Genomic DNA, 26,135 nt, shown 5'->3' with positions numbered 1-26,135 from the left:
AGTGATGTTCACTGATGATTGCACAATATTCAGTACCATTTGTGACTCCTCATATATTGAAGCAGTTGTGTTCGTCCACAGCAAGATCTGGACAATATTCAAGTTTGGCCTAATAAATGACAATTAACATTTGCACCACAAGTGCCAGGCAATGGACACCTCCAACAAGACAGAAGCAAACCAACTTCCCTTGACGTTGTGGCATGACCATCGTCAAATTACTCACTATCAACATCCTGGGGGTTACCATTGACCAGAAACTGAACTAGACCAGCCAAATGCTGTGGCAACACCAGCAGGTCAGAGACTCGATATTATGCAGTGAATAACTCACCATCTGACTCCCAAAGACTGTCCACTATATACAAGGTGCAAGTTAGGAGTGTGATGGAACACTCTCCGCTTGCCTGGATAGTGCAGCTCCAACACTTAAGAAATTGCACACTATCCAGGACAAAGCAACCCACTGGATTGGCACCCCAACCAGTGTCTTAAAAGTTCACTCCCTGTGCCATCAACGTAGTGGCATGTATGCATCATACACAAGGTGCACTGCAGCAATGCATTTAAGTTCCTTCGATATGGGATGCATGGTAAAACCACCATCTGCAGCAGACCATCCTTCCTTGGAGGTATATCATTATTCCTTCGCCATTGCTGGGTAAAATCTTGGAGCTCCCTTCCTAGTATTTCAAGGATGTGGATCACAACCACCTTGTGAAGGAAAAATTATGAGTGGCAATAATTACTGACCAAGCCAGTGATGCCCATGTGTTGTGAAAGAATTTTTTAAAAAAATGCCCCTAAGGACCTTGGGGTATTTCACTGTGTTAAAGGTGTCATATATATGCAAGTAGTTGTTGTGGTATGAAACTCAAGTGACCAGATTATATTTTTACTGATGCTTCTTGCAAGCATTTTGTTAATGGCAGAGAAAACCTTGTGCAGTAACTCCAGGATAAGCACTCCAATACAACACAGAGAACAATACTACATTGTTGGATGCACAACACCAGGTTAAAGTCCAACAGGTTTATTTGTTAGCACGAACTTTTGGAGTGCTGCTCCTTCATCAGGTGGGTGTTGTTGGATGCAGTATTTCAGATGAGATGCTAAACCAAGCTCCATCCACCTGATTTTGGGTGAAATTTTACATGAAGGTGATAGCCCCACCTCCCAGCTTAAAAATTGAGGTTGGGCCTGCCAGGTAATCCCCAAGCCGATTTTACTGCCAGATTAGTAGTCACTGTTAGGATACATTCATTTCCTCGAATGTCTGGAGAGAAAATACACAAGGGGGGGGCCTCAGGTGGAACAGAGTGCCCAAAACAGAGGGCATCCTTCCTCATCTCCAAGCAAAGTTACCAGATAAATTCTGGTGTCTTCGCTGTGGGCTGGGCACCCCCTTGGCTTGTAAAATAGTAGCAGCAGTACGAAGCCCTAAATAGGAAATAAATCGTCCACTGAAGGACCTCAATTTCTTGAAGGGTGATGAGCTGCCCAATGCCCCCTACCACCAATGGAAGTAAGTTACGATGGGCAAGCAACCCTGCTACTCAATTTTATGATCCCTTCCTGCCTCCTTTACCTTGTGGACTTCATTCAATGCGGCCATAAAATTCCACCTCTCAGCTGTCCTGGTGTCATAGCTAGCATTTAGCCCTCAACCAACACAACAGATGAATTTGACATTTATTACATTTGCTGTTTATAAACTAACTGCCGTATATGCCAGTGCAACAACAGTAAATGCAATTTAAAAAACAATGAATTGGCTATAAAGCACAGATGACAAACTGAGGATATGAGGCGGCGAGATATAAAAATTCATTACTTTTTCTCATTGCAGTTATTGTAGTTTATAGCTAGCACAGTTAAAATAATCTAAGGTATAAATAAACTGATAATGTGTTTGTTGAGTAATAATCAGAAGGTAGCCATATTAAATTTCATTGGCTAATATAAAAACTTTCACATTACAATCAGACGTTCCTCCATGCTAAATCTATTCTTTATAGTGGACTAGCATTTTTCATGTTGTATCAAGTGTTATCTGTTTCACAGCAACAGTGGTGTAACGAACAAAGTACAGTTTGTAAAGCTGAAAAAGGAAATTTGTGCTAAACGGAATATGTTGTAGACTCTGAATTTGACTTACTGAAATCTAGCTTTGAATTTTATGGACCTGCTTTGTGAACTTGAAATTAGAAAAATTGAACTGGAGCATATTGGGGTCCAGTTGATGCTTAGATGTTTGGTTGGGATAAAACAGAGATCATATGAAATAAATGACTGAAATATTATATCTGTATGGGATTAAAGGTGGGCACATTAAAGAACTGAAGAGTGGGGCTGTGATGTTGAAGAGGTGCACAGCATGGTGTAATAAAATAAAATTAGACAAGGATAAGGATTGAGCTGAGGGTTTCTAGGATGGGATAAAATGAGCCATATTGAAATAAAATGTTACATTGGAGGTACTACATAAGGACAGAAGAAAAACTAAGAATATTTCAGAGTGGTATGAGAAAATGCAGTGGCGTAGGCTGAATGCAATCTGAGAAAAGAATCTAAAAGCAGGACTGAGATGGGAGGAAGAGGCAGGTTGTCGTGACTGTGGTGATATCTAATGCAGAAGGTGGGGAAGGAAATTAAAGTGGAATTGGAATACCCCAAGAGCACGGGCCCTTTGTCATGAAAAATGGTACTGACTAGGGAATCGGAAAGACAGGAGAAAAAACTGAATAATATGGAAAACAAGAATATCAAAGATGGCTATCAAATTTGAATGTAGGGTACGAGAAGGATGGGAAGGAGGGCTGGGAAATCGATACTTGGGCTCTGCATGGGCAAAGAGACTGCAGTTGGCAAACAGAGTCTTACAGCAGAGATGATGATGAAAGTTGTAAATGGCTAGACACTTGACACCACATTTATTCAAAGGATGCAGTAATTTGTTTATGGTTGCAGTAAAGCTGTGCCACTACCAATTAAGAACAGTATCAGAATCCATAGCATTTTAGGTACATGAATGAAGGAAATGGTTTTTTTTAAAAAAAGAGAGGTAGGTCTGGAAAACAATAAGGTTTTGATGGAGATAGTCATGCAGACTGTTGGGGCTTCTGGCCAGGAAATTTTGAAATAGGCAGGATCAGGGCCATGGAGTATCAATGGGGAGGCAAGAAATTTGACAGTGGTGCTTGGAAATTCTGAATAGGACAGGAGCTTGCGATGACTACCAGAAATCTGACTATAAAACTACTGGAGAAAATCAGAATCAGTTTTCTAAATTTTAATTGAGAGAGGCATAAAAAACACAAAATAGATGATCTTGTGTGTAATTTCTAGACGTAGGCTGGGATTTTCCAGCCCAGTGAGTAACGATAACCACCACCGGTACGGTCGGAAAATCCCAGTTATGGGCTGAAGCAGAGAAAAGCACTTTCAAACACGTGGCCATTAAAGGCAATTGGCTAACAGATGAAGAAAATTAAGAAATACAGAATTCCCATGATTATATGTTGACATAAAGAAATAAACCAAAGCATCATGCATATGCTAAGAGGATGTAAGCTTCTGAGGACAGGAAGTGTTCAAATGTAAAATTCTTAATGTTTGGATTATCCTAAAGCTTGGTTCAAGCACATTTCAATAGAGTCTCTGGATTTTCACCGAATCTCCTTCAGTCACAGGTAGCTCAGTGCTGCAAGTCATTTATTCACTAGAATCTTCAACTTTCCAATATCCTGTTTCAGAGGTGTCATATAGACAGTTGCTGACTAAAAGAGACAACAATCAGAGCCAATTATTATGAAGAAAGATGATTTTACTCTCATAAAACAGTAACTGGCCATGTGGTATGGCATACTGATATAAGTAAGCTGGTTAAATGGGTGTGAACGTATAGTCAGCAGAAATAAAGGCTTATTAATATTTGGCAGAATATTGGTCAGACACCCATCCCGGAACTAACGTGTACACAATAATTGTTTTAAAAGCCACAAGTGTGGTGCAGACATATTAAATCATTCCTAATTCCAATTGTGTGGAAGGTCACTTCCTAAAAGAAAGATGAAGGTTCTTTGCCCTCTGAATTCAGAGAACAATTCAGACCATTTTATCTATGCCATGAGTTTGAAACAGCTATTCAATTCCCCTGCCCTCTCCCTGTAGTTCTGCAAATTTTCCCCTTCAAGCATTTCTCCAATTTCCTTTTGAAAGTTATCAATAATCATTATTGAGTTATTCCACTGCCCTTTCAGGCAGTGCATTCCAGATCATAATACCACATTGTTTAAAACAAATCCACTTCATCTTGGCTCTGCCCTTTGCCAATTACCTTAAATCCATATGTTCTGATTACTGATTTTTTGACTATTTCTCAATTACAGTACCAAAATGTTTCACCATTTTGACTGCTTCTATTAAATTTCCCTTTACCCTTCTGTACTCTGAAGAGAAGAAAAACAGCTTATCTAGTCTCCCTGGATCACTGAAGTCTCACATCCCTGAAATTATTTCAGTTAAGTCTCCTCTGTGCCCACTCCAAGGCAATGATATCCTTTCTAAACTGTGGTTTCCAGAACTGGACCCAATACTTCAGCAGGTGCCCATCCAGTGATGTAATAAAGATTCAGTATAACTTCCTTGTTATTGTACTCTATTTACAAAGCCAAGGATCAAATCTGTTTTTCTAACAGGCTTCTCAATTTACCCTGCACCAAAAGCTTCCATCAGCAAACCCCAGGGTCTAGCTGTTAGTGTACCCATGTTAAGAATAAACTATTTAGATTATATTGCCTCTTTCTATCAAAAGATAAGCATGAACCACAAGGGAAAAAAAGCCTGACCTTAGACTTTCTGAATTTCTCTTAAAATATCTTCATACACTTGTGCAAACAACTCATCTGGAGGTTTTGTTCCATCCAAGTAAACTGAAGCAAAAAAAACACTGGATCAATTGATGCTCTAATTTTCTGAAGTCAAACATTAAGATCTTTATTGTCAACACGAACTCAGACTACAGCAAGAAATGTACAAATACTGTAAATGCCAATAGCAATGAAAATGTTAAATATCAAAACATGAACTCATTAGCTGGGTATTATAAATATTACAATTAATATTTTATGATTAATTAAAAAATAGACATTATGTTCATGCGTAATCTGAAGATTTTATAGGCCTAGATTTTCACCAAGTTAGCTAACATGGGTGGAATTAAAAGATGGTGGGTGGGAGGTCTATATGTAGAATTTGCTAATGTAGGCCAAGGACGCAAGTAGCCAGCTCGTATACAGACCTTCTGTTCTTGTTGACTCCATTTTGGGAATGAGCAGTTCAAACCACTGAAGCCCTCATCAGCCCCAACAAATTTTGGTGTTGTTGGGCATCTTTTACGTAGATGTGGTTCATGGGTTCTCAGGGAGCTGTGAACCGCGAGTAGCCCTAGTCTCCAGTCATCAACTAAAAAGAAAATTCAACATTCCCATTCTAATATATTGCCCTCTTACCTTTTTAGTAAGCTGTCAATCAATCACAGCCATTCATAGTTTCAATGCCATGAGCTTTTCTCCACTTCACACTTTTGCAAATAAATGAAAAAGTCACATCAAAGAAAAAAAAATTACAACCTATTAGAGATGTCAGTCAAACAAACCTTGTGCTCCTCTGAAGGCTCCATAAACAGTGCCTGCTAAACTTAGTGCATTAGGCATTTTGAAGCTTGGCCAAGCATTCATAATAGGTCATCTGGTAATTGTATCCACAGAAGCAGACTTATTTTTTCCAGATGTGGTTTCAGTATTTATTCACATAAGATCAAAAGATACGGAGTGGAAAAAAAGTTTCTGGCCATAATACCATGAATTTTAAGTAAAAAGTTGAAACTGACCTTTTTTTTCCAAAGACTTTGCTTCTGTTATCAATTTGATTTATTTAATTTATTGTCACACGCATGAGCATACTGTAAAAAGTATTGTTTCTTGCGTGCTATATGGACAAAGCCTACCCTTTATAGAGGAGAGAGTACAGAATGTAGTGTTACAGTCATAGCTAGGGTGGAAAGAAAGATCAACTTAGTGCGATGTAGGTCCATTCAAAAGTCTGACAGCAGCAGGGAAGAAGTTGCTCTCAAGTCGGCTGGTACATGACCTCAGATTTTTGTATTTTTTTCCTGATGGCAGAAGGTGGAAGGCAGTATATCCTGGGTGTGTGGGGTCCTTAATTTTACTGGCTGCTTCTCTGAGATAGTGTAGACAGAGTCAATCAATGGGATGCTGGTTTGCTACATGGATTGGGCTACATTCACAACCTATTGTAGTTTCTTGTGGTCTTGGGCAGAGCAGGAGCCATACCAACCTCTGATACAACTAGAAAGAATGCTTTCTATGGTGCATCTGTAAAAGTTGTTAAGATTTGTTACTGACATGCCAAATTTTCTTAGTCTTCTGAGAAAGTGAGGCATTGTTGGGCTTTCTTAGCTATAGTGTCAGCATGGGAGGGGGGAACCAGGACAGGTTGCTGGTGAGCTGAACACCTAAAATCTTGAAGCTGTCGACCATTTCTATTTTGTTCCCACTGATGTAGACAGGGACATGTCCTCCACTATGCTTCCTGAACACGATGACTATTTCCTTCCTTTTGTTGACATTGAGGGAGGGATTATTGTCATCACACCAGCTCACTAGATTCTCTATCTCATTCCTGTACTGTGTCTCATCATTGTTTGAGATCCGATCCACTATGGTGGTGTCATCAGCAAATTTGAAAATTGAGTTGGAGAGAAATTTGACCACACAGTCATGGGTGAATAAGGGCCTGAGGACACAACCTTGTGGGAACCAGTGTTGATGGTCATGGAGGAGGTGTGGTTGCCTATCCTTACTGATTATGGTCTGTGGGTTAGGAAGTTCAGGGTCCAGTCGCGGAGGGAGGAGCCGAGACTTGTCGATATACCAATGACTTAAACTGAATAATGGGGGTGGATCTGGAGGATTATGGGTGACATGTAAGGGTTAGAGGAGCTATGCTGATGCGATGAATGGAGGATATGATGGGTATGGGGATCATGGGGCACACTTTGAGAATATCAGGTGACATGATGGCCAGAAAGGGAGACGTGTTGGAACATGGAGGTGGTCTACAGGATATGAGAGGGAAGGAAGATATAAAAGAAAACAGAGGAAATATGGAGGGGCTTGAGGGTCAGGGCTAGGCAGTCATAATAACAACTGGGCTGACATCCCAAAAAAACAGGAGTGGGTCTACTAGCCTGCTGACCTTGCCATCCATCTGTCTCCATTGCAGCCTCAAGGCTGCCTTCGGAGGTGGCAGGGCTTGTCTCCATCCTGGTCCACTGCTCTAAGACGAAAACACAGTGGGAAAGTACTCCTTAACTGAGATGGATGCAGAGTCAGGAACTTTCCTGACTCCTGCTTCCAGTCTTCATGAGAATGTGGTCCTAGATTCTGATCATCATTTACAGCTGTGGTTACAATTTTGATGATCTAAATTCACTCTTTTTCACTCATTTCTTATACAAGTTTTTAAACATGCAGATATATGTACCAATTTCCAAAGATTCATTTGATGTTTTTATTATTTACAAAATATTGGTTAGAAACATAGGAAATAGGAACAGGAGTAGATCATTCAGCCCATCGAGCCTGCTACACCATTCAGGCATCATGGCTGATAATCTACCTTGCACTACTCAATCCACTATCTTTAGATGACAAACTTTTCCAGAAATCCACAGACTGAGCTGCCACAGACCTCTGGGACAGAGAACTCAAAGATTTGCCACTCAGTGAAAAAATTCTTCTTCATCTGAGTCTTAAATGGCATGCTCCTTACTGTGAGATCTGTCTCCTAGTTCTCGACTCACCGGCCCTGGGAACTACCCTATCCATATTTGCCCTACCATGTCCTGTAAGAATTTTGTAAGTTTCAACGAGATTATCTCTCATTCTGCCATCTCAGGGATTAGTCTGCTGAACTTTGTTGATTTCCTCTTTGGTAAATACATCCTTCCTTAGATAAGGGGACCAAAATTGCAGACAATACTCCAGGTGTTGTTTCATAAAGGCACTCTACAATTGCAGCAAAACATTTTCACTTATGTACTCAAATCCCCTTGTGATGAAGGTAAATGTACCATTTGCCTTTCTAATTGCTTACTGCACCTGCATGTCAGCTTTTAGTGATTCAAGAATGAGGACATTGAGATACTTTTGGACATTATTACTTCCCAACCGCTTAGCATTTAAGAAATCCTCTGTCTTTTTGTTGTTTTCTACGAAAGGGGATACCTCTTCACTTATTCACATTACATTCCATCTGCCATGTCCTTGCCCATTTGCATAACCTGTCCAAATCACCATGAAGCCTCTTTACATCTTTCTCACAACTCACACTCCTACCTACTTTTGTGTCATCAGTAATTCTGGAAATATTACAATTGGTCCCCACATCCAAATCATTGATACAGATTGTGAACAGCTGAGGTACACTGATCTTTCCGATACCCCAGCCTGCCAACCCGAGAATGATCTGTTTATTCCTACACAGTGTTTTCTGTCCATTTGCCAATTTTCAATCATGCCAGTATCTTACTCCAATCCCATGTGATCTAATTTTATTACTAACCTGAGTGTGACCTTATTGAAAGCCTAAAAAAAATCAAAATACACCATATCCACTGGTTCTTCTTTATCTAAGCTACAAGTTATATTCTCAAAAAACAGCAGCATCAGTATTTAGAAATTTAAATTGGTAACATTCTGGTATTATTAAACTGCTATTCACTGGACAGTCAAAATTAGGTTCAGAAAACAATTTCAAATATAAATTAAAGTGAAAATGGTTACTTATGTCAGCTACGTTCTCTTCCATTTCTTTTCTGTTTTTGAGGTACATTGGCCACACATGTCCATCAAAGTTTCCAGGTGGATCAGGGGGGTCGTAGACTCTTAAACTAAAATAAAGAGATTCTGTTCAGTTTTAGGTCATTTGATGACAAGTGTTGTTAAAATATTTTTAATCAGTTCTTACCATCTTCTTCTCTTACATTCTTCATATGGAATAGAGAGATAGTAGCGTTGATTAAAAACATCATTTAAGGGCCTAAAAACATATATATGTGTAAAGCACTGCATACAGCATTATAAATTCAGTCATGTGTATCAATGCACTCAAATCTGAGAGTGGATACAGGTTTCACAAAATTCCTGTTAGGACTGGTAAAAACTTCAAGCATTTTGTTCTGAGTTAATTTGAATGAGAACTGATGCATTTATTTATTTCTGTGCCTCAGCAGTTGGTAAAGGTGAAGCAAACTAAACTTGCACAACAAACAGTTAGTACTCCCATGTTCCATGCAGAATTGTTACCCTGACATTGACCAGTCAAATAATTTCTTTACAACCTTGTTAATCTGTGGTTTCTGCATAATTATTTAATAAAAATATAACAAATTATTTAGCATATTACATTAATTGATTTTAAAAAAAAGTATAAAACAAGTATAAGAAAACATAAGTATAAGCAAACATACTTATAATTGTAAAGAAGGAAACCTTCTACTATTAGGATGTAGGGGCCTTTGTTCTCTGATAAAACTGGAGCTTCTTGCCCAATGTGCACAACAGTCATGTTCTCCATCCAGGCTTTGACTGCATTCATCATGGCTTCCATGTCCAGAGCTGTGATAACTAAAAGTTATTAATGAGATAATTACTGGCAGATGTGAAACTAATGCTCTTAAAAGTGTAACAAAAAACAAATGTTATAGTGGCCTATATACACATGTAAATGCATTTTTTTCTTTAGTAGTCAGCAGAGTTTTATTCATTTCCCCGTGGAAGCTCACTGGTTTGAGTTCCAACACATCATTTAATTTGGCGCACAAATTTGAGTCAAAAATCAATTTTTATTTGCAGTAATGAAAAGAGTGCCACATCCTGGTGGAACATTTCAGTTGCATGAGAGGACGTAGAGGAATCAAAAGGGAATGGAGAGACTGAAGAAGGTAGGATACTGAAAGCATTTTTCTGATGATTACATCACAGATTAAAGCTGTACCATAGTATCACTACAGTGCAGAAGAGGCCATATAGCCCATCATGCCTGCAGTATCTCTGATAGTGCTTTACATAGGTTCCCTCGCCTGCCCTCTCCCCATAACCCCACACATTTACCATGGCTAATCCATCTAATCTACACATCTTGGGACAGCAAGGGGCAATTTAGCATGTTGGACTGAGAGGGGAAACTGCGGACATGGCAGAATGTGTAAACTCCACATAGACAGTCACCCAAGGCTGGAATTGAACCCGGATCCCTGGCACTGTGATACAGCAGTGCTAACCACTGTGCCATCATGCCGCCCCGGTAAAGAAATAACATTTTTCAATGTTAAGACAATTCCTATTGCGTGCTCCACCATCTAAGACAGTATATGTCAACATTTGTTATTTGTTTCTGTAGCTTCCTTAAGTTTGAATCATGCAGATCTTAGATCTGTTTCGAAAAGGTTATATCCAGCCTAACAAAAACTCTTTTCTTTCAGATTAACAATCTGTGAAAACTACATTACAGTTGTTCTATCAAAAAACCTTTCCCAGAGATGTGACAAATCTTACCATCATACTGCTGAAACCCATCTTCTCCGATCTCTACCTCATTGACAGGCTAGATAAAAATAAACATAACTTAATTTGTGGTAAATTTACTCCAAAAATGCAGTTTCTCATTCACTGTTGAAGACATTAATCTCAACTTGTTTTTTTTTTACACGCAATAAGGTTTGAAGCTTGGAGCTATAGGAAGTTTAGGGATAGTGATGTGCTAACGACATGCTTTCAAAAGTTTTGTTTACAGAAATGAAGAGAGCAGATTAATAGTAAAAGGAGCTGAAAGACAATTATTGCATCAAAACATAGTTGTGAAAGATTGAAGCTTATTAAAAGAATGTGAGATGAGTAGAAGCCACGATGGCGCATTAAGACTTAATCACGCAACTTGCTCCCAAAAACGGTCTTTTAGAGAGCAAAAGGTATTAAAAACAAACTAAAGTGAATTTGGAATGAACCATTGTTGAACTTAGTCAAGTTAAGGGTTTTTTTGTTAAGATTTTACAGAATATTAAGGATGCATGCAGGATGGCTCATTTATAGATACCAACAGCATGAGATTTGAATACATACAGTGACCCCAATAATCCACAGCACATGATCTAACTGGTTAAGCTGGCATTGCATCTGCTGGTGTCCTCTGGTTTTGGCCTCACTAGAGTTTGCAGGATCAGTGGGATAGCACAACTTGCATCCAAAACTATACTGGGTTTCAAATAAAGCCATAACTACCAACACAGAGCATCCATGCTTCTGGCTCCACCCAGAACCATCTGCCTAGTCAGGGGCAGGCAGAGAGGTCTGAAGAGGGCAGTAGAACCTATGAATTTTCAGACCTTTGTATCTGTTATTAATTGTGGTCACATTGAATCTGCTATTGTCTGGCTGAGGAAACTAAAACTTCATAGAATCATCGAATTCTCACAGTGCAGATAATTTAAATATGTCAAGGAAAACCATGTGAGATTATTAAGGGAGCTCAAAATAGAACAATCACAAAGGACAGATTTAATCTATCCTAAGGCATTGAAGGAAATAGCTGAAGTGATTTGTAATTTCAGTCAATAGCCAACAAGATAAACTTCATACCTTGCATTTGGATTCAGTGGAAAGACTTAGACCTAATTTAGATATTTAAAATTACTCAGTGCATTAATAAAATATAAGTGGATAGATTTGTTGAGGTTCTGGGACTAGGTAAAATTAGAGACTGTCCAGTTAAACTGAAAAAGTAGGGAGTAAGTTGGAAGTTTATATTTTTTTCAGAGAATAATCACCTTGTGAAATAGGAGTTCATAATTGGGTTTTGTTTGATCTTGCTTCTGCGTGGTGCCTTAGGGTGTTTTCTCATTAAAAGGTGCTATATGAATAAATATTGGTTATAGAATTACTCCCTTCAATCTTTTAAAAAGCCTTCAGAAATACTTTTGGAACAGATGACAGAAGTACAAGAGGGAGGAATGACTTTGAGCAATAACCATTGTGTTTGGGGCTTGTTTGATTGTGATACAGGCTCAGTGAGGATATTTAGTTGGATGTGGGTCTCTGTTTCTTTGCTTCTTTCACTTCTGGAGTGAAGCAAAGAATATGGACACGGAAAAAAGTCTATTTAAGATTAGGGTAAATGCATATTGGCTTAATCGCTTCTTCTCATCCTAAGTACACAACATAACACAGTTAATGCATTTAAAGTAAAATGAGACAAATTGTTTTTTAAAAAAAACTAGTGCCTCGTGTCTTACCTTGAAAAATGTATCTTGACACAGTAAAATACTGTTTGGAAGAGCTTTCTTAAGTTTGCATGCAAGTGTTGTTTTTCCACCATTTGTGACACTGAATTGAAAAGAGACATCATTAATTTTATATTTATTTACATAAAATAAAATGATGTATTGCAATAGGCTCAGACCAAGCAGACAATGCCAACCTTCTAGAGTACTATATTCCACCAAACTAGCTAAACATTGTCACGGAAGTGTACCTCCTGGTTTCACAAAACTAATCGAGGGTGCTTCTGTTTCAGAAGCCCCCTTCCACCGAGATCATGGTTCCTCCTCCAACCTTCTCCCACCCTATACTTATTCGGCCGGTTATTATCCGTAAAACTCACTGGAATTCTCATGTGGCAATCCACACTTCTCCAGTGCCACAAAACTAAGGCTGTGGCCTCAAAATTACAGGTATGAATCAACCATGCACTCTGTTGATGTCCAAAAGTCAAAGTTGATCTCAATAGCTGTTCTTTCTTTCCCACAATTTTGTATTCTGTTATTTACATTATAAAGTGTTCATATTTTGTTCAACCCATCATGATAGATTTACAGGGTTTTTTGTACAATCATTCATGGAATTCAATGTCACAGACATGGCTGGCATTTATCGTCCATCCCTATTTTTTCTTAACTGAGTGGCTTGCTAAGCCATTTCAGAGGGCAGTCAAGACTCAACCACATAGGTGTGGATCTGGTGTCACCTATAGACCAGATCCAGTAAGGACAGCAGATTTCCTTCCCTGAAACATATTGGTGAATTAGTTGAGTTTTTACAACATACCAGTAGTTACACAGTCACCTTTACTAACTTCTCAATTGTGTATGTTGGGCTCTAAACTCATGTCTCATTAGACCAGAATTCTGGATTGTTAATCCAATTGCATGTGCCATGCTTTTGTTTAAGATCCCAAGTACTTCACATTTTATTTTCTCTGATTCATCAAGGCTGATGTGGAGATGCTGGCATTGGACTGGGGTAAACACAGTAAGAAGTCTCACAACACCAGTTTAAAGACCAACAAGTTTATTTGATTGTAACAATCACCAGGCAAGACTGTTCCCTTCCTGTTGGCGAGCACTTCAGTGGTCATGGGCATTCGGCCTCTGGTCTTCAGGTAAACGTTTTCCAAGGCAGCTTTCATGACATACAACAGCGCAGAGTTGCTGAGCAGAAACTGATAGCCAAGTTCTGCACATACGAAGATGGCCTCAACCAGGATCTTGGGTTCATGTCACACTATCTGTAACCCCCATGACTTGCCTGGGCTTGCAACATCTCACTTACTGTCCTGTCAAGAGATAATACACATCTCTTTAACCTATGCCTACTGCTTTCTCCACTCATATTGTCTGCACCTTTAAGAATTGATTAGCTGCAAAGACTCGCATTCTAATCTGTATTCTGTAAACTGTGTGTGCCGTTATATGCTCTGTTTGTGACCAGAACTCTCCATTCACCTGATGAAGGGGCAAACCCCGAAAGCTAGTGGGTTTACTATCAAATAAACTTGTTGGACTTTAACCTGCTGTTGTAAGGCTGAGCCATGAAGCAAAAGCAGCAAAAGAAATATCCTCACATCAAACAATGCCAATAACTTAGAATTTTGAATTTTTGGCTTAAGCCTTAAAAAGTTTACAAGTTAAACTGCTTCATTTCTGTTATTTGTTTCTATGCTGGTAGTTGTAATCACTGTGGCTGATGCAAAATTGAAGTGATCTGGAGGTGTCTTCTACTAGAGTGGGTTTCACATCTCCTGCCTAAATGATTTGGACCTCAGCCCTGGTGCTTATGTATGGGCGAATACTCTTTTGTACCAAAGTACCTAGAAATGTCTTGTTTAAAATTTCCAATGCATATTGTAGACATCACGTTGACACCAACGTACCATCTAATATTAAATCTCTTTGCCAGAGTTAACACTACTTTCTCTGCTGCTTGGGAGAATGTCACTGACTGCAAGACCTGTATGTTGACAGTCAAGGGCATTCATAACATCATAGTGTATACTAGCTCACATGCCAATGCTTCCAGCCAAGAATCTGAAAGCTACTGAACCATACTTTCTGGAACAATTTGGACAATCTACATGGAACAGCAACTATAAAACTTCATATATAAATTCTACCTGTTGAAATTGAATGATATCATCCAATATTGTAACAAGCTATTGCAAAAGGTGGTTATTTCATCTTGAAATTGATTTGATTTGACAGTGTAATATCTGCAAATCTGAGGGAAGTTAATAAGGCACAACATTCAGCTGTAGCAACATTTCAGCTACTATTTCTCAGGTAGTCCTACCTGGCCTACAGAAGGCAAGAAGGTTTTGATTTGATTTCACAGTACACTAATACATGTGACAAAAGTGTTGTTTCTTATATGCTACACAGACAAAGCATATCATATATAGGGAAGGAAAGGAGAGAGAGTACAGAATGTAGTGTTACAGTCATAGCTAGAGTGTAAAGAAAGATCAACTTAATGCGAGATCGGTCCATTCAAGAAGTCTGATGGCAGCAGGGAAGAAGCTGGTTTTGAGTCAGTTGGTATGTGATCTCAGACTTTTGCATCTTTTTCCCAATGGAAGAAGGTGGAAGAGAGTATGTTCAGGGTGCATGCCCTTCATTGTCCTGGCTGCTTTTCCAAGGCAGCAGAAGTGTAAACAGTGTCAATGAATAGAGGCTGTATGAGTGATGGACTGGGCTTCATTCACGACGCTTTGTAGTTTCTTGTGGTCTTGGACAGAACAGGAGCCATACCAAGCTGTTATACAATGGAAAGAATGTTTTCTGTGGTGCATCTGCAAATGTTGGTGACAGTTGTAGCAGACATGCCCAATTTCCTTAGCCTCCTGAGAAAATAGAGGCATTGGTGGGCTTTCTTAACTATAGTGTCAGCATAGGGGAACTAGGACAGGTTGTTGGTGATCTAGATACCTAAAAGCTTGACCATTTCTACTTCTTCCCATTGATGTAGACAGGGGCATGCCCTCCAATTATGCCTCCTGAAGTCGATGACTATCTCTTTTGTTGACATTGGGGGAAGAGATTATTGTCATCGCACCAGGTCACAGATTCTCTATCTCTTTCCTGTACTGTGTCTTGTCATTGTTTGAGATCCGACCCATCAGCAAACTTGAAAATTGAGTTGGAGGGGAATTTGGCCATACAGTCATATTTGTATAAGGAACATAGTAAGGGGCTGAGAATAAGGCCTTGCGGAGCACCAGTGTTGAAGATGATCACAGAGGAGGTGTTGTTGCCGCCTATCCTTACTCATTGTGGCCTGTGGGTTAGGAAGTCTAGGCTCCAGTTGCAGAGGAAGAGCCAGGTCCCAGACCATGAAATTTGGAAATGAGTCTCATAGGAATAATGGTGTTAAAGGCTGAGGTGTAGTCAATCAATAGGAGTCTGACATGGGTGTTTTTGTTATCTAGGCGTTCCATGGTCAGTGTAGGACCAGGGAGATGGCATCAGCTGCGGACCTGTCGTGATGGTAGGCCAACTGTAGTGGATCCAGGCAGCCCATGAGGCAGGAACTGATTTGTGCCATGACTAACCTTTTGAAGCATTTTATAAATGTTGGATGTCAGAGGCACCAGATGATCATCATTAAGACATGCTGCCTGGCTTTTCTTTGGTACCAGGATGATAGTCATCTTGAAGCAGATAGTGACCTCAGAAAGAGGTTGAAGATGTTTGTAAATACCCCCGCCAGCTGGTCCACGCAGGACCTGAGTGCTCGTCCAGGTAACCCATCAGGGCCAGTCGCTTTCCATGGGTTGACTTTTGAGAAGGCTGCTCTAATATCAGCAATGGTGATCTTGGATACAGGTTCGCCCAAGGCTTCTGGGATGGAGGGTATGCTCTCGCTGATGTCTTGTTCAAAATGGGCAAGGAATGCTTTGAGCTCATCAGGGAGGGATGCATTGGAGTTGGCGATTTTAGCTGCCTTCATTTTATAATCTGTTATGTCTTGCAGATGTGTTTTACACGCATGTATGCGCACAGTCCTGCTTCACACCCTCAATATACTCACTCTGCACCTTCCCTTCCAGTACACACAACACACTACACCACACCACACACTCACACAGCCCTCCCACCCCTCCACACACACGCGCACTGCCCCTTCAACAGAAACACAATAATGACCCAACAATCTATGGATTGAGAAATAAATCTTTGCCAGGGAACTGAGGATAACCCCCCTGCTCTTCTTCATAGAAGTGCTATGGGTTCTTTTACATCCAGCCAGAGGAGATGAGGCCTTAGCTTAACATCTCACCCAAAATACGTGACATCTCAGAGCTCAGCACTCCCTCAGAAAACAGAGTAGGAGTTAAAGACAGTTATTCAGATTAGCAAAATATGGGAAGTGATGTTCCACAAAGAATCACCGTTATTCATTGATTTGTACGCTGGAATCGTAAGTGCAATTTCAAGATTTGTAGATGACATAAAAATTTGGAGATGTGGTTAATACAGGGGAGGATTGTAATAAAATGCAGGAAGACATTAACAAACCTGCAGAGCAGCTGTGTAATGAACAAACAACTTTCAATATAGGTAAGTAAGAGATAAGAATGAGAAGACCATGTACTCCTTGGAAATTAAGTGTCTAAATGGGTAGAGATACAGGAGGATCTGGGAGTACAGATACACAAATGGCTAAAAGTAACAATGCAGATTAATAAAGCCATTAAAAAAGCAAACAAGTTGTTGGGTTTCATTTTTAAAGGGATAAAACTGGAGATCACTTATGTTAAATTAGCATTGATATTTGGCTAAACCACACTTGAGCATTGAGAACTATATTATAAACTATATTATGTTTATATTATATATGAAAATTGTGCACCGTGACCGCTATATTATGAAAGGATATAGAACTAGAGAAGCTCCAAGGACAATTTACTAAGCTAATACCTCTCTTAACCAGAAAAGAAAGATTAAGAGGTGACTTGTTGAGGATTTAACATTATGAAAGGGTTTGATAGGGGACATGTAGAGAGAATGGATGGAATTTAATCCAGGCAACAGATTCTTGCAAGGACAGCTAGCAAGGGCCTCATGGTAGCTTCTTTGGGGAAGGTCCATCATTTAATTGCTTTCATTGAGATCAAAGGCCTGGGGTGAGAAGGCCGCCAGCCAAGAGATTCTCAATAATGCCTCGTCCCCAAAGGTCCACAAGCACACACAGCAGGGTTTGCTTTTTTGGCCTTCCTCATGACGATTGCCCTGCCCAATTCTGGATGCACCATCTTGTCCAATGAAATGCTCCTCTCCCTCCAAATCTATCTTGTGGGAGGGTATTAAATTTGTTTCCACTTGTTGATGAGACCAGAACGACAGGCCATAAATATAAGTTGGTCACTGGAGACTTTGAGAAAATTCTTTACCCAGTGACGGAGTAAAACGTGGAATTAGCTAGCATAGCAGGTGAGGTTAAAAGCATAGATGCATTCAACGGAAAGCACACAAGGAGGAAAAAATAGAAGGATATGATGACAGAGAAGGCCCATGTGGTGCATAAACACTACCATGGACATGTTGGATGCATTTTTGTGCTATGCTTAAGTAATAATTCAAAATAGTAAAATATTAAAGTTGCTGTAAGATTAGTTTCAGAGGGAAAGTTAATTCAACAACATACAGTCTCACCATCTATAGTGATTTAAATTTACTGATACTTACCCTCCAATTCCAACAATAAATCTTTCCATTTTCAGCTTTCAAGTGTGCCTCTAATAAACCTTGCTCCTGAATTCAGGAAATGATGATGAACAAGTCCTGCAATTGCAGAAAAACAAAGATATTCATGCTCTTGTATTTCTGTCTAATCTATGATACTTTGTCAAGCCTGAAGCTGTCTATTCCATTCCTTCTAATTAATTTCTTTACCTAAGAGCATCCAGATCCAGTGGTATTCAAAACCCTTCTTTAATTTTGCGAGTGTGTCCAATAAGTATATTTTGAACGTCTATAGATAATGACCGACATCAACTCTCTCCAATACTTCATTAAAGAGCTCAATTAAATATATTTTCCTTTAACAAATCCATGCTGTTTCATTTAAATAACCCATACTTTTCCAAATTAATCTTGTCTTGGATTTTTGTTTGTAAAACGTCTCCCACTATGCCTATGGTTGGAGTTTATCTCTCTTCCCATTTTTAAACAGAAGTGTAACATTTGCACTCCTCCAGTCATTTTTCCTTACCCTCATTTCCAAGAAGGAATGTAAAGATTGTGGCCAGAGTTTCCATAATTTCCACCCTTAGTCTCTCAAATTATAGTAGCCATTAATTAACCAGTTAAGTGCCTTAATAGACATAAGGGCAGGCAGACAGCCCAGTGCATCCAATTTTCCCTGTAAAATTTGAAACAGAACTGAGGGGAGATAGGCAATGGGAAGTCAACTGCGTATGTTACATGTCCCTGCCCTCATACCCTCTGGCAGGTGTGCATAAAATCATATCCAATGTCTCAGTTGTATCCACTACTAACATGAGAATACATCCTGTTTGGTCATATTAGATACATATCTCAAAATTTCACCATCTCATTCCTTTAATTTTTAGTGATTTTTATTATAAACAGTATGCAAGGATAATGGTTATGACAAGAGTTGCTTTACGCGGTGGATGGTGCAAAAGCTCCAAGGCTTGGGTCTGCATTCAAATGAGACTGAAGGGATGACAGTTATTATGAGGCCACAACAAAAAAAAAATCCATACAACTCACCATCCTGAGTTGGAAATATATCACCATTCCCTCACTTTCACTGGGTCAAAATCTTGAAACTTTCTCCCTAACAGCACTGTGGGTGTACCAACTCTACGTGGACTGCAGTGGCTCAAGAATCACCACCACTGTCTCAGGGCAATCAGAGATGGCAATAAATGCTGGCTTAGTCAGCAATGCCCACATCCTGTAAAGTAATTTAAAAAATAATAAAACACTAACTGGCATGACATTGGAGTTTTCACTCAAGGAAATTCATAATGATTGCAGGAATAGAAATTTTAAAAATTGCTGTTTCATTCCTGTATTCAAATTCTCCTAAAAAGGTTCCTGAAAATGATTTCCTCTGGCATTCTATTTTGTATATCAGTGACAGATATAGTACAGTTCTATACATCAGGAAAAGACTTGGTCCCAATATCTATAATGAATAAACATACTCTATGTCTTCCTCCAGTCTGAAAAACAACCGATCACCACTGCTTTCTGTTTCCTGTCACTTCGCCAGTCTTGTATCAATATTCCCTTTTGTTCTACAGGCTTCAACCTTTCCAGCTAGTCTATGAGGTAGCACTTGATCAAAAGCCTTTTGGAAGTTCATATGTATTTATCAACTATCCTAGGTCCCCGAGCTCAGGTTGCAGGACTTCCATTCCTCTTTCTACCTATGCTATTGACACCAATATGACTGCCACTCACCCTCCCTGTTCTGAATGCTCTGCAACTACTTGGTGACATCCTTGATTCTATATCCAGGAGTCAACATTCCATTAGAGAAAACACTGGAAAATCTCAGCAGGTCTGGCAGCATCTATAAGGAGAGAAAAGAGCTGATGTTGAGTCAAAATGACCCTTTGTCAAAGCAGGTTATTTTTGTTCTATTATTTTATTATTCTATTATTAGTCAACATTCTGTCTTGGAATCATGTGTGGCTGTTTCTACTTTTCCAATCTTCCTCCTACCCTTATATACAGCTGTGCCACCAGTGGTGCCTTGGACTTTGCTTTGACTGTACCCAACCCTCAAACTGCCACCACAGGAAACCACTACTTCAAAAGAATTGAATACCTGTCAGTGAGCCAATGCACTAAGGGAACTCCTGTACTAACTGCCTGATCCTCCTCGATTCCCTCTCTACTCACATACTTTTAAGTTGCAGGGTGAACAACTCCAGAAAGGAATTCTCTACAAAATCTGCAGCCTCATGAATGCACCAAAGTGGCTCTTGCTGCTGCTCAAGTTTCTCAGACAATGACACTTCCTTCACATATGGTTACCTAGGACTAGGGAAATGTCCTTGATTTTCCACATGGAGCCAGACTTGTGTTCCATGGATCTGAAGTGCCCTGCTATGGCTGAATGTATCAGATTGCAAATTAATTTAGAAAGAAACTGAAGAGTAAAATAACTTTGCAGTTACTCACCAGCCTCTTCTCCTGTGCTAACGTTACTTGTGGTTTTTCGACTTCTCTCCCTGATGCTTTTGCTACCTCAGCTCCAAGCAGATCCTAAAAGTATTAAACACAAAAGAATTGGTATACTGATATATAAACTATAAACCTGCCTTAAAATCCTTCGGGTTAGCGGAGTCAGGGAACATGCAACTCCCACTTCCAATACCACATTGCAGGGAACATGGGACTGAACACCCACAATACCATACAGCTGGGAACATTGGAATTGCCACTCCCAATACCACACTGTGGGGAGCATGGACCTCTCACCCCCATTACCACTGTGGGGTACACAGAAACTTCCACCTCCAATACTACACTGCAAGGAACATGGGACTTTACTTCACATTCCCTGATTCCTTACTGAATCTTCCCTTCCCTTTGCAACAGTATTGCCTGTGCAAGTGCAGAAGATGCAACGTCTGTCCTTTTACTTCCTCCCATCTCATTGTCCAGTGCCCTGAACATTCCTTCCAGATTCAACTGTGATTTTGTAATACTTTATTTTAATAAACTGCATAGAATGTTCAGTTTGCATTCTCCTCCCCACTCCGAGCTTCCTGTCCTCATTCTTGGACACAGCAGCAACAAAGCTGAAAACTGGAGAAAGAGCCTGGGTTAACTCAAAGGGAAGTCTCACAACACCAGATTAAAGTCCAACAGGTTTATTTGTTAGCAAATAATGCCCGTTACTGTTCGCTTCTTGTTGGCAAACACTTCAGCGGTCATGGGCATTCGGCCTCTGATCTTCAGGTAAGCGTTCTCCAAGGCAGCCTACATGACACACGACAGCACAGAGTCACCGAGCAAAGACTGATAGCCAAGTTCTGCACACGAAGACAGACTCAACTGGAATCTTGGGTTCATGTCACACTATTTGTAACCCCCATGGCTTGCAACATCTTACTAACTGTCCTGTCCTGTCTGGAGGCAACACACATTGCTTTAACCTATACTTAATGCTATCTCCACTCACATTGTCTGCACTTTTAAGACTTGATTAGGTGTAAAGACTCACATTCTAATCAGTATTCTGTAAACTGAGTGTGAGCCTTTATATGCCCTGTTTGTGATCAGAACTCTCCACTCACCTGACAAAGGGGCAGAGCCCTGAAAGCTAGTGGTGTTTGCTACCAAATAAACTTGTTGGACTTTAACCTGGTGTTGTATGACTTTTTACTGTGTTTAGCCCAGTCCAATGCCGGCATCTCCATATTGTAACTCAGAGAGGACAGATATTGCAGGAGGAGGAGAGCGAGCAGAAAAAGAGCGAGAGTGGAGGCAGCTATGTATGATATTTATATGGATAGCACGCAAAATACTCTACACTGTATCTCAGTACACGTGACAATAATAAACAAAAGGAATACCTCCAGTTGTTAATAAACTTATCTTTGCCTCCAATTGGGGAAGGAGGCACTGCAGCTCCGCAGCTAAACAGCGGCGGTTCAACTCCAACTTTTATTTTAAAAAATGCTGGAAGTACTCAGAGTCAGGAGCTTAACGATTATTCAGGCTGTTGGCTTTCCACCATAAGCCAGCCTTTATTACCTGGTTCCCAGCTGGGCCTGCAGCAACGTTACCGGGGCTTTCCCCTTGATATCCGCGGTCAGCCTAACAGGTTGTCTCCGCGTGACGTTATTACGCTCGGCACGAGGGGCGGGGCACTCACATTGATATCATTACGTTCACCGTGAGGCGAGACGTTCTTCCTGATGTCATCACGCTCACCGTGAGGGGCGGGACGTTTTCCCAGATGTCATCACGCACAGCCTGAGGGGCGGGGCGTCCTGCACCCTACTTCCTGGTTCCACCCCACACGCTCTGGGCCAGGACTTCCTCAATCCGGTGCAAACTCCTGGGATATTCTGTAGTAGCAGCAAATTTTACAATTAAAGAGAAATACAAAATTAATTGCAGTAGCAATGTCGAAACCGCCGCCTAAACCAGCCAAACCCGGTAAGGTGCCTTTTCCCTACATGTTTCTATAGAGTCCATGACTTCTGACCTTGTTCCTGTGAAGTCTCTCCTGAGGAGTTTGGAGCTTCCCCTGACAGGCTGTCATTGTAACTTGGGAGTCCTGAGCCTCTACCCGATCCACATCTTTAAACACTATATACTGCTCTCCTCAGATTTGAATATCATCCTGTCTCGGTCAGATACATTTTCAAACCTGTTTCTCTAGCAAAAGAAGGATTTGGGTACAAGTCGGGCTAAATTTCACAAGAGTTGGTTCCTCTCTTGATGTTAAGGCAGCTTGAGTTCCATGGGTGGGGTTGAGGAGGCAGTTGCCCCTGTGATTGACAAACTCCCACCTCCCGGCGGAGGTATTAAACTGCTTCTGCTTTGCACTGGGCTGACTTGTTTCTAGGTGTCAACATAAAAACCTCTCCTCTGAGATCTGCAGCAAGTTTTTATCCCCCCAAATGTCAGCTTGTCATTCTTTCTGCATGCGCTGCTAACACTTGTGGGTTACCACGAGCAACCATAATTGTAGGGTTTTCTTCAAATATTACTTGAACGCATTAATTAAACTAAAAACATTGTGATTTACTCTTGTAATTGTAGAGCATTTAGTGCAAGAATCGGGAAGTGTTTCTCTGCCCGATGTGAAGTACTGATCTTTACCTCGGTCCAAACGTGCAACAGTTATCTCTCCATCAAAACAAAATCCCGCCACCTAAATTGGTGGTGTTATCGAATCTTTATAAGTGTTACGAATGGTAATTTGAGACCTGTGCTAGCTGCTCCAGTAGGGTCACAGTCTCTAGAAACTCCCCCTCCTCTGATTCGGAGCAGAGATTTTCTGCATCCAGCTGAACACGGGTGTGGCCCTGAGACACAAGACCGCACTCAGGTTGTATATATTGCAGTCAGTGTATACTCATCAATCATGAGCATTCGACTGAACCATTGCCATTTTTAAACTCACAATCTGGTTTATTTGGTGTAAAATATCTTCATGAGCACAAAACCATTTCGGTAGATGTAACTTTATGGTAGCAACGAAAATAATACATTAACCATAATTTTCCATCACAATGGCCCTTCCTCACTTCACAAGTGTATTATTGATCAGCATGATTTTACTGCTAGTTATAACTATCCCCTTCAACATTGCTCCCCCCACGCTACCTCCATAGTTTGAGAGCAAGAGTCCTGTCTGTTTAGTTAACATTTGCAGTGTAACAATAAATTGAAGTTATTCTAACATTACTAGTATGAATTTTTTTAGGAGATTGTTGTATGCTAATATTTAGATGAGGAACATGACCCTGTTGGCTATTTTAAAAAAAACAAAGAACAACACAGCATGGGAAACAGGCCCTTTAGCCCAACGAGCCCGCGCCGCCATTTTAACAATGTGCTTTTCCTCCTCCACCCTTGACCCATGTCTATGCTTATGGTACCCCCGTTGGAAACCAGATTAAGGGGAGAATAATTTAGGGACAATTAGTTACACCAATCAGCCTAAGAGCACATGTTTGGGGTGTGGGAGGAAACCAGAGCACCCGGAAGAAACCCACACAACCACAGGGAGAATGCGCAAACTCCCACAGACACTGGCCCAAATCCATGTCTGTACACAGCAAACAGTGATAGTCACTGAGCTGTTGTGGTGTGCATCTGCTGGCCCAGTTTAAGCGTACACAAACGACGCGAAGTACTAGGCTACTCTCGAAACATCCAAGAGCAGCCCACGCACGACCCACCGAGTGTATGCCCCTCGTTAGACAACAAGGTGGACCGACGCACCTGTGGAGTAAAAGAGGAAAAACATCAACACATGTAACTGTTGATTTCCAGGAACGTCCTGAGGCTAAGATCCTTATTTAAAACAGTCTCCTATAACCCTCCATCCCTATTTCGCTCATGTCTATCTAAGCAAACCTTAAACAAGTCCACCATGTGTGCCTGCCTCCACCACCTTACTTGGTAGTGCATTCCATACCCCCGCGACCCTCTGTGTGAAAAACCTCCCTCTAGCATCCAAATTATACCTTGCCCCCCTCACCTTAAGCCCGTGGCCCCTCGTGATATTTGTCTCCAATCTAGGAAAAAGCCTGCCACTGTTTATCTATACCCTTCCTTATCTTATTAGATCCCCCCTCAATTTCCGTCTTTCTAAGGAAAACAGCCCCAATTTACCCAATCTTTCCTCGTGACCCAGTTCTTCCATACCAGGCAGCATCCTGGTAAACCTCCTCTGCACTCTCTCCAGGGTCTCCACGTCCTTCAGGTAGTAAGGTGACCAGAACTGGACGCAGTACTCCAAATGCGGTCTAACCAACGTTCGATACAACAGCAGCATTAGACGCCAGCTCTTGTACTCTGTACCCCTTCCTATAAAGGCTAGCATACCGTAAGCTTTCTTCCCAACCTTCTCCACCTGTGTTGCCACCTTCAAAGACTTCTGCACTTGCACTCCCAGGTCCCTCTGCATTTCTATACTCTTAATAGGTCTATCCTTTATCATATAAGTCCCCTCTACATTATTCCTTCCAAAATGCATCACCTCGCATTTACCAGGATTAAATTCCATCTGCCCAATATACCAGCCTATCTATATCCTGCTGTGTTGCCTGACACTCCTCCTCACTGTCTGCCAATCCTGCCATCTTTGTGTCATCTGCAAACTTGCTGATTACACCACTTACGCCCTCTTCCAAGTCATTTATATATATCACGAATAGAAGAGGTCCCAGTACTGAGCCCTGCGGCACACCACTGGTGACAGACCTCCAGCTAGAAAAGGACCCTTCCACTACTACTCTCTGTCTCCTGTTACCTAGCCAGTTCTCAATCCATCTAGATACCTGTCCTTGTATCCCATGAGCCTTAACCTTTTCAACCAACCTACCATGAGGGACTTTGTCAAACGCCTTACTGAAATCCATATAGACGACATCAACGGCTCGTCCTCCATTGACCGTTTTTGTCACCTCCTCAAAAAATTCTACCAGATTCATAAGGCAAGACCTCCCCTTAACAAAGCGTAATGCTTAACGTAGGGTCACAGTTATTAGTTTATGGGTCATCAGTTCCCCAGAAATTTTATGTAGAAGCAGGAATAGGCCATTCAGCCCTTTGAGCCTGCTCTGCCATTCATCTTCATCATGGCTGATCATCATACTCAATATCCTGATTCCCCCCTTCCTCCCATATCCCTTTAGCCCCAAAAACTATATCTAATTTCTTCTTGAAATTAGAAGTTTTAGCCTCAACTACATTCTGTGGTAATGAATTCCACATATTCACCACCCTTTGGGTGAAGAAATTTTCCTCACCTCACTTCCAAAAGGTTATCCTTATCCTGAAACAATGACCCATAATTCTAGGCACCTCCAACATTGGGAACATTCGTTTTGAATCTACCCTGTCTAATCCTGCTAGACTTTTATAAGCTTCTATGAGGTCACCTCTCACTGATTTGATTTATTATTGTCACGTGTATTAGTATCCAGTGGAAAGTATTGTTTCTTGCACGCTATACAGAAAAAGCATACCTTTCATGGAGAAGGAAACG

General features: G+C 40.7%; 2 protein-coding genes across 12 annotated transcripts in view; one reads left to right on the top strand and one right to left on the bottom strand.

Moving 5' to 3' along the window:
- Nucleotides 1-1,680: 1,680 nt before the first annotated feature.
- Nucleotides 1,681-22,260, bottom strand: LOC145343069 (nicotinamide riboside kinase 1-like). Of its 11 annotated transcripts, XM_080188900.1 has the most exons (12): nucleotides 22,160-22,260; nucleotides 20,579-20,662; nucleotides 18,104-18,199; nucleotides 12,377-12,467; nucleotides 10,644-10,692; nucleotides 9,557-9,713; nucleotides 9,055-9,126; nucleotides 8,871-8,977; nucleotides 7,282-7,362; nucleotides 5,303-5,466; nucleotides 4,851-4,934; nucleotides 1,681-3,779 (listed from the first exon to the last, which is right to left on the bottom strand). In XM_080188900.1, the coding sequence occupies exons 3-11, from the start codon at nucleotides 18,130-18,132 to the stop codon at nucleotides 4,872-4,874; spliced, it is 813 nt and encodes a 270-aa protein (XP_080045026.1). In that variant the 5' UTR covers nucleotides 18,133-18,199; nucleotides 20,579-20,662; nucleotides 22,160-22,260; the 3' UTR covers nucleotides 1,681-3,779; nucleotides 4,851-4,871. The 11 variants fall into 11 exon arrangements, with proteins under 11 accessions (XP_080045026.1, XP_080045030.1, XP_080045031.1 ...); XM_080188904.1 differs by lacking the exon at nucleotides 5,303-5,466; XM_080188897.1 differs by lacking the exons at nucleotides 1,681-3,779; nucleotides 4,851-4,934 and adding an exon at nucleotides 19,853-19,964 and having other exon boundaries at nucleotides 4,957-5,466.
- Nucleotides 22,261-22,394: 134 nt separating this feature from the next.
- The window catches only part of ostf1 (osteoclast stimulating factor 1), an 80,620-nt gene continuing 76,879 nt past the window's right edge, over nucleotides 22,395-26,135 (top strand). The window contains exon 1 of the mRNA XM_080188908.1: nucleotides 22,395-22,567. Within this exon, the coding sequence (XP_080045034.1) occupies nucleotides 22,534-22,567 (34 nt within the window). The 5' untranslated portion in view covers nucleotides 22,395-22,533. The remainder of the gene's footprint in view (nucleotides 22,568-26,135) is intronic.

Source organism: Carcharhinus amblyrhynchos, chromosome 5 (genome assembly GCF_965287045.1).
Source record: "Carcharhinus amblyrhynchos chromosome 5, sCarAmb.v2.hapA, whole genome shotgun sequence".
In the NCBI taxonomy this organism is placed as follows: Eukaryota; Metazoa; Chordata; class Chondrichthyes; order Carcharhiniformes; family Carcharhinidae; genus Carcharhinus; species Carcharhinus amblyrhynchos.
This window is presented reverse-complemented; position numbering and strand designations above follow the sequence as displayed.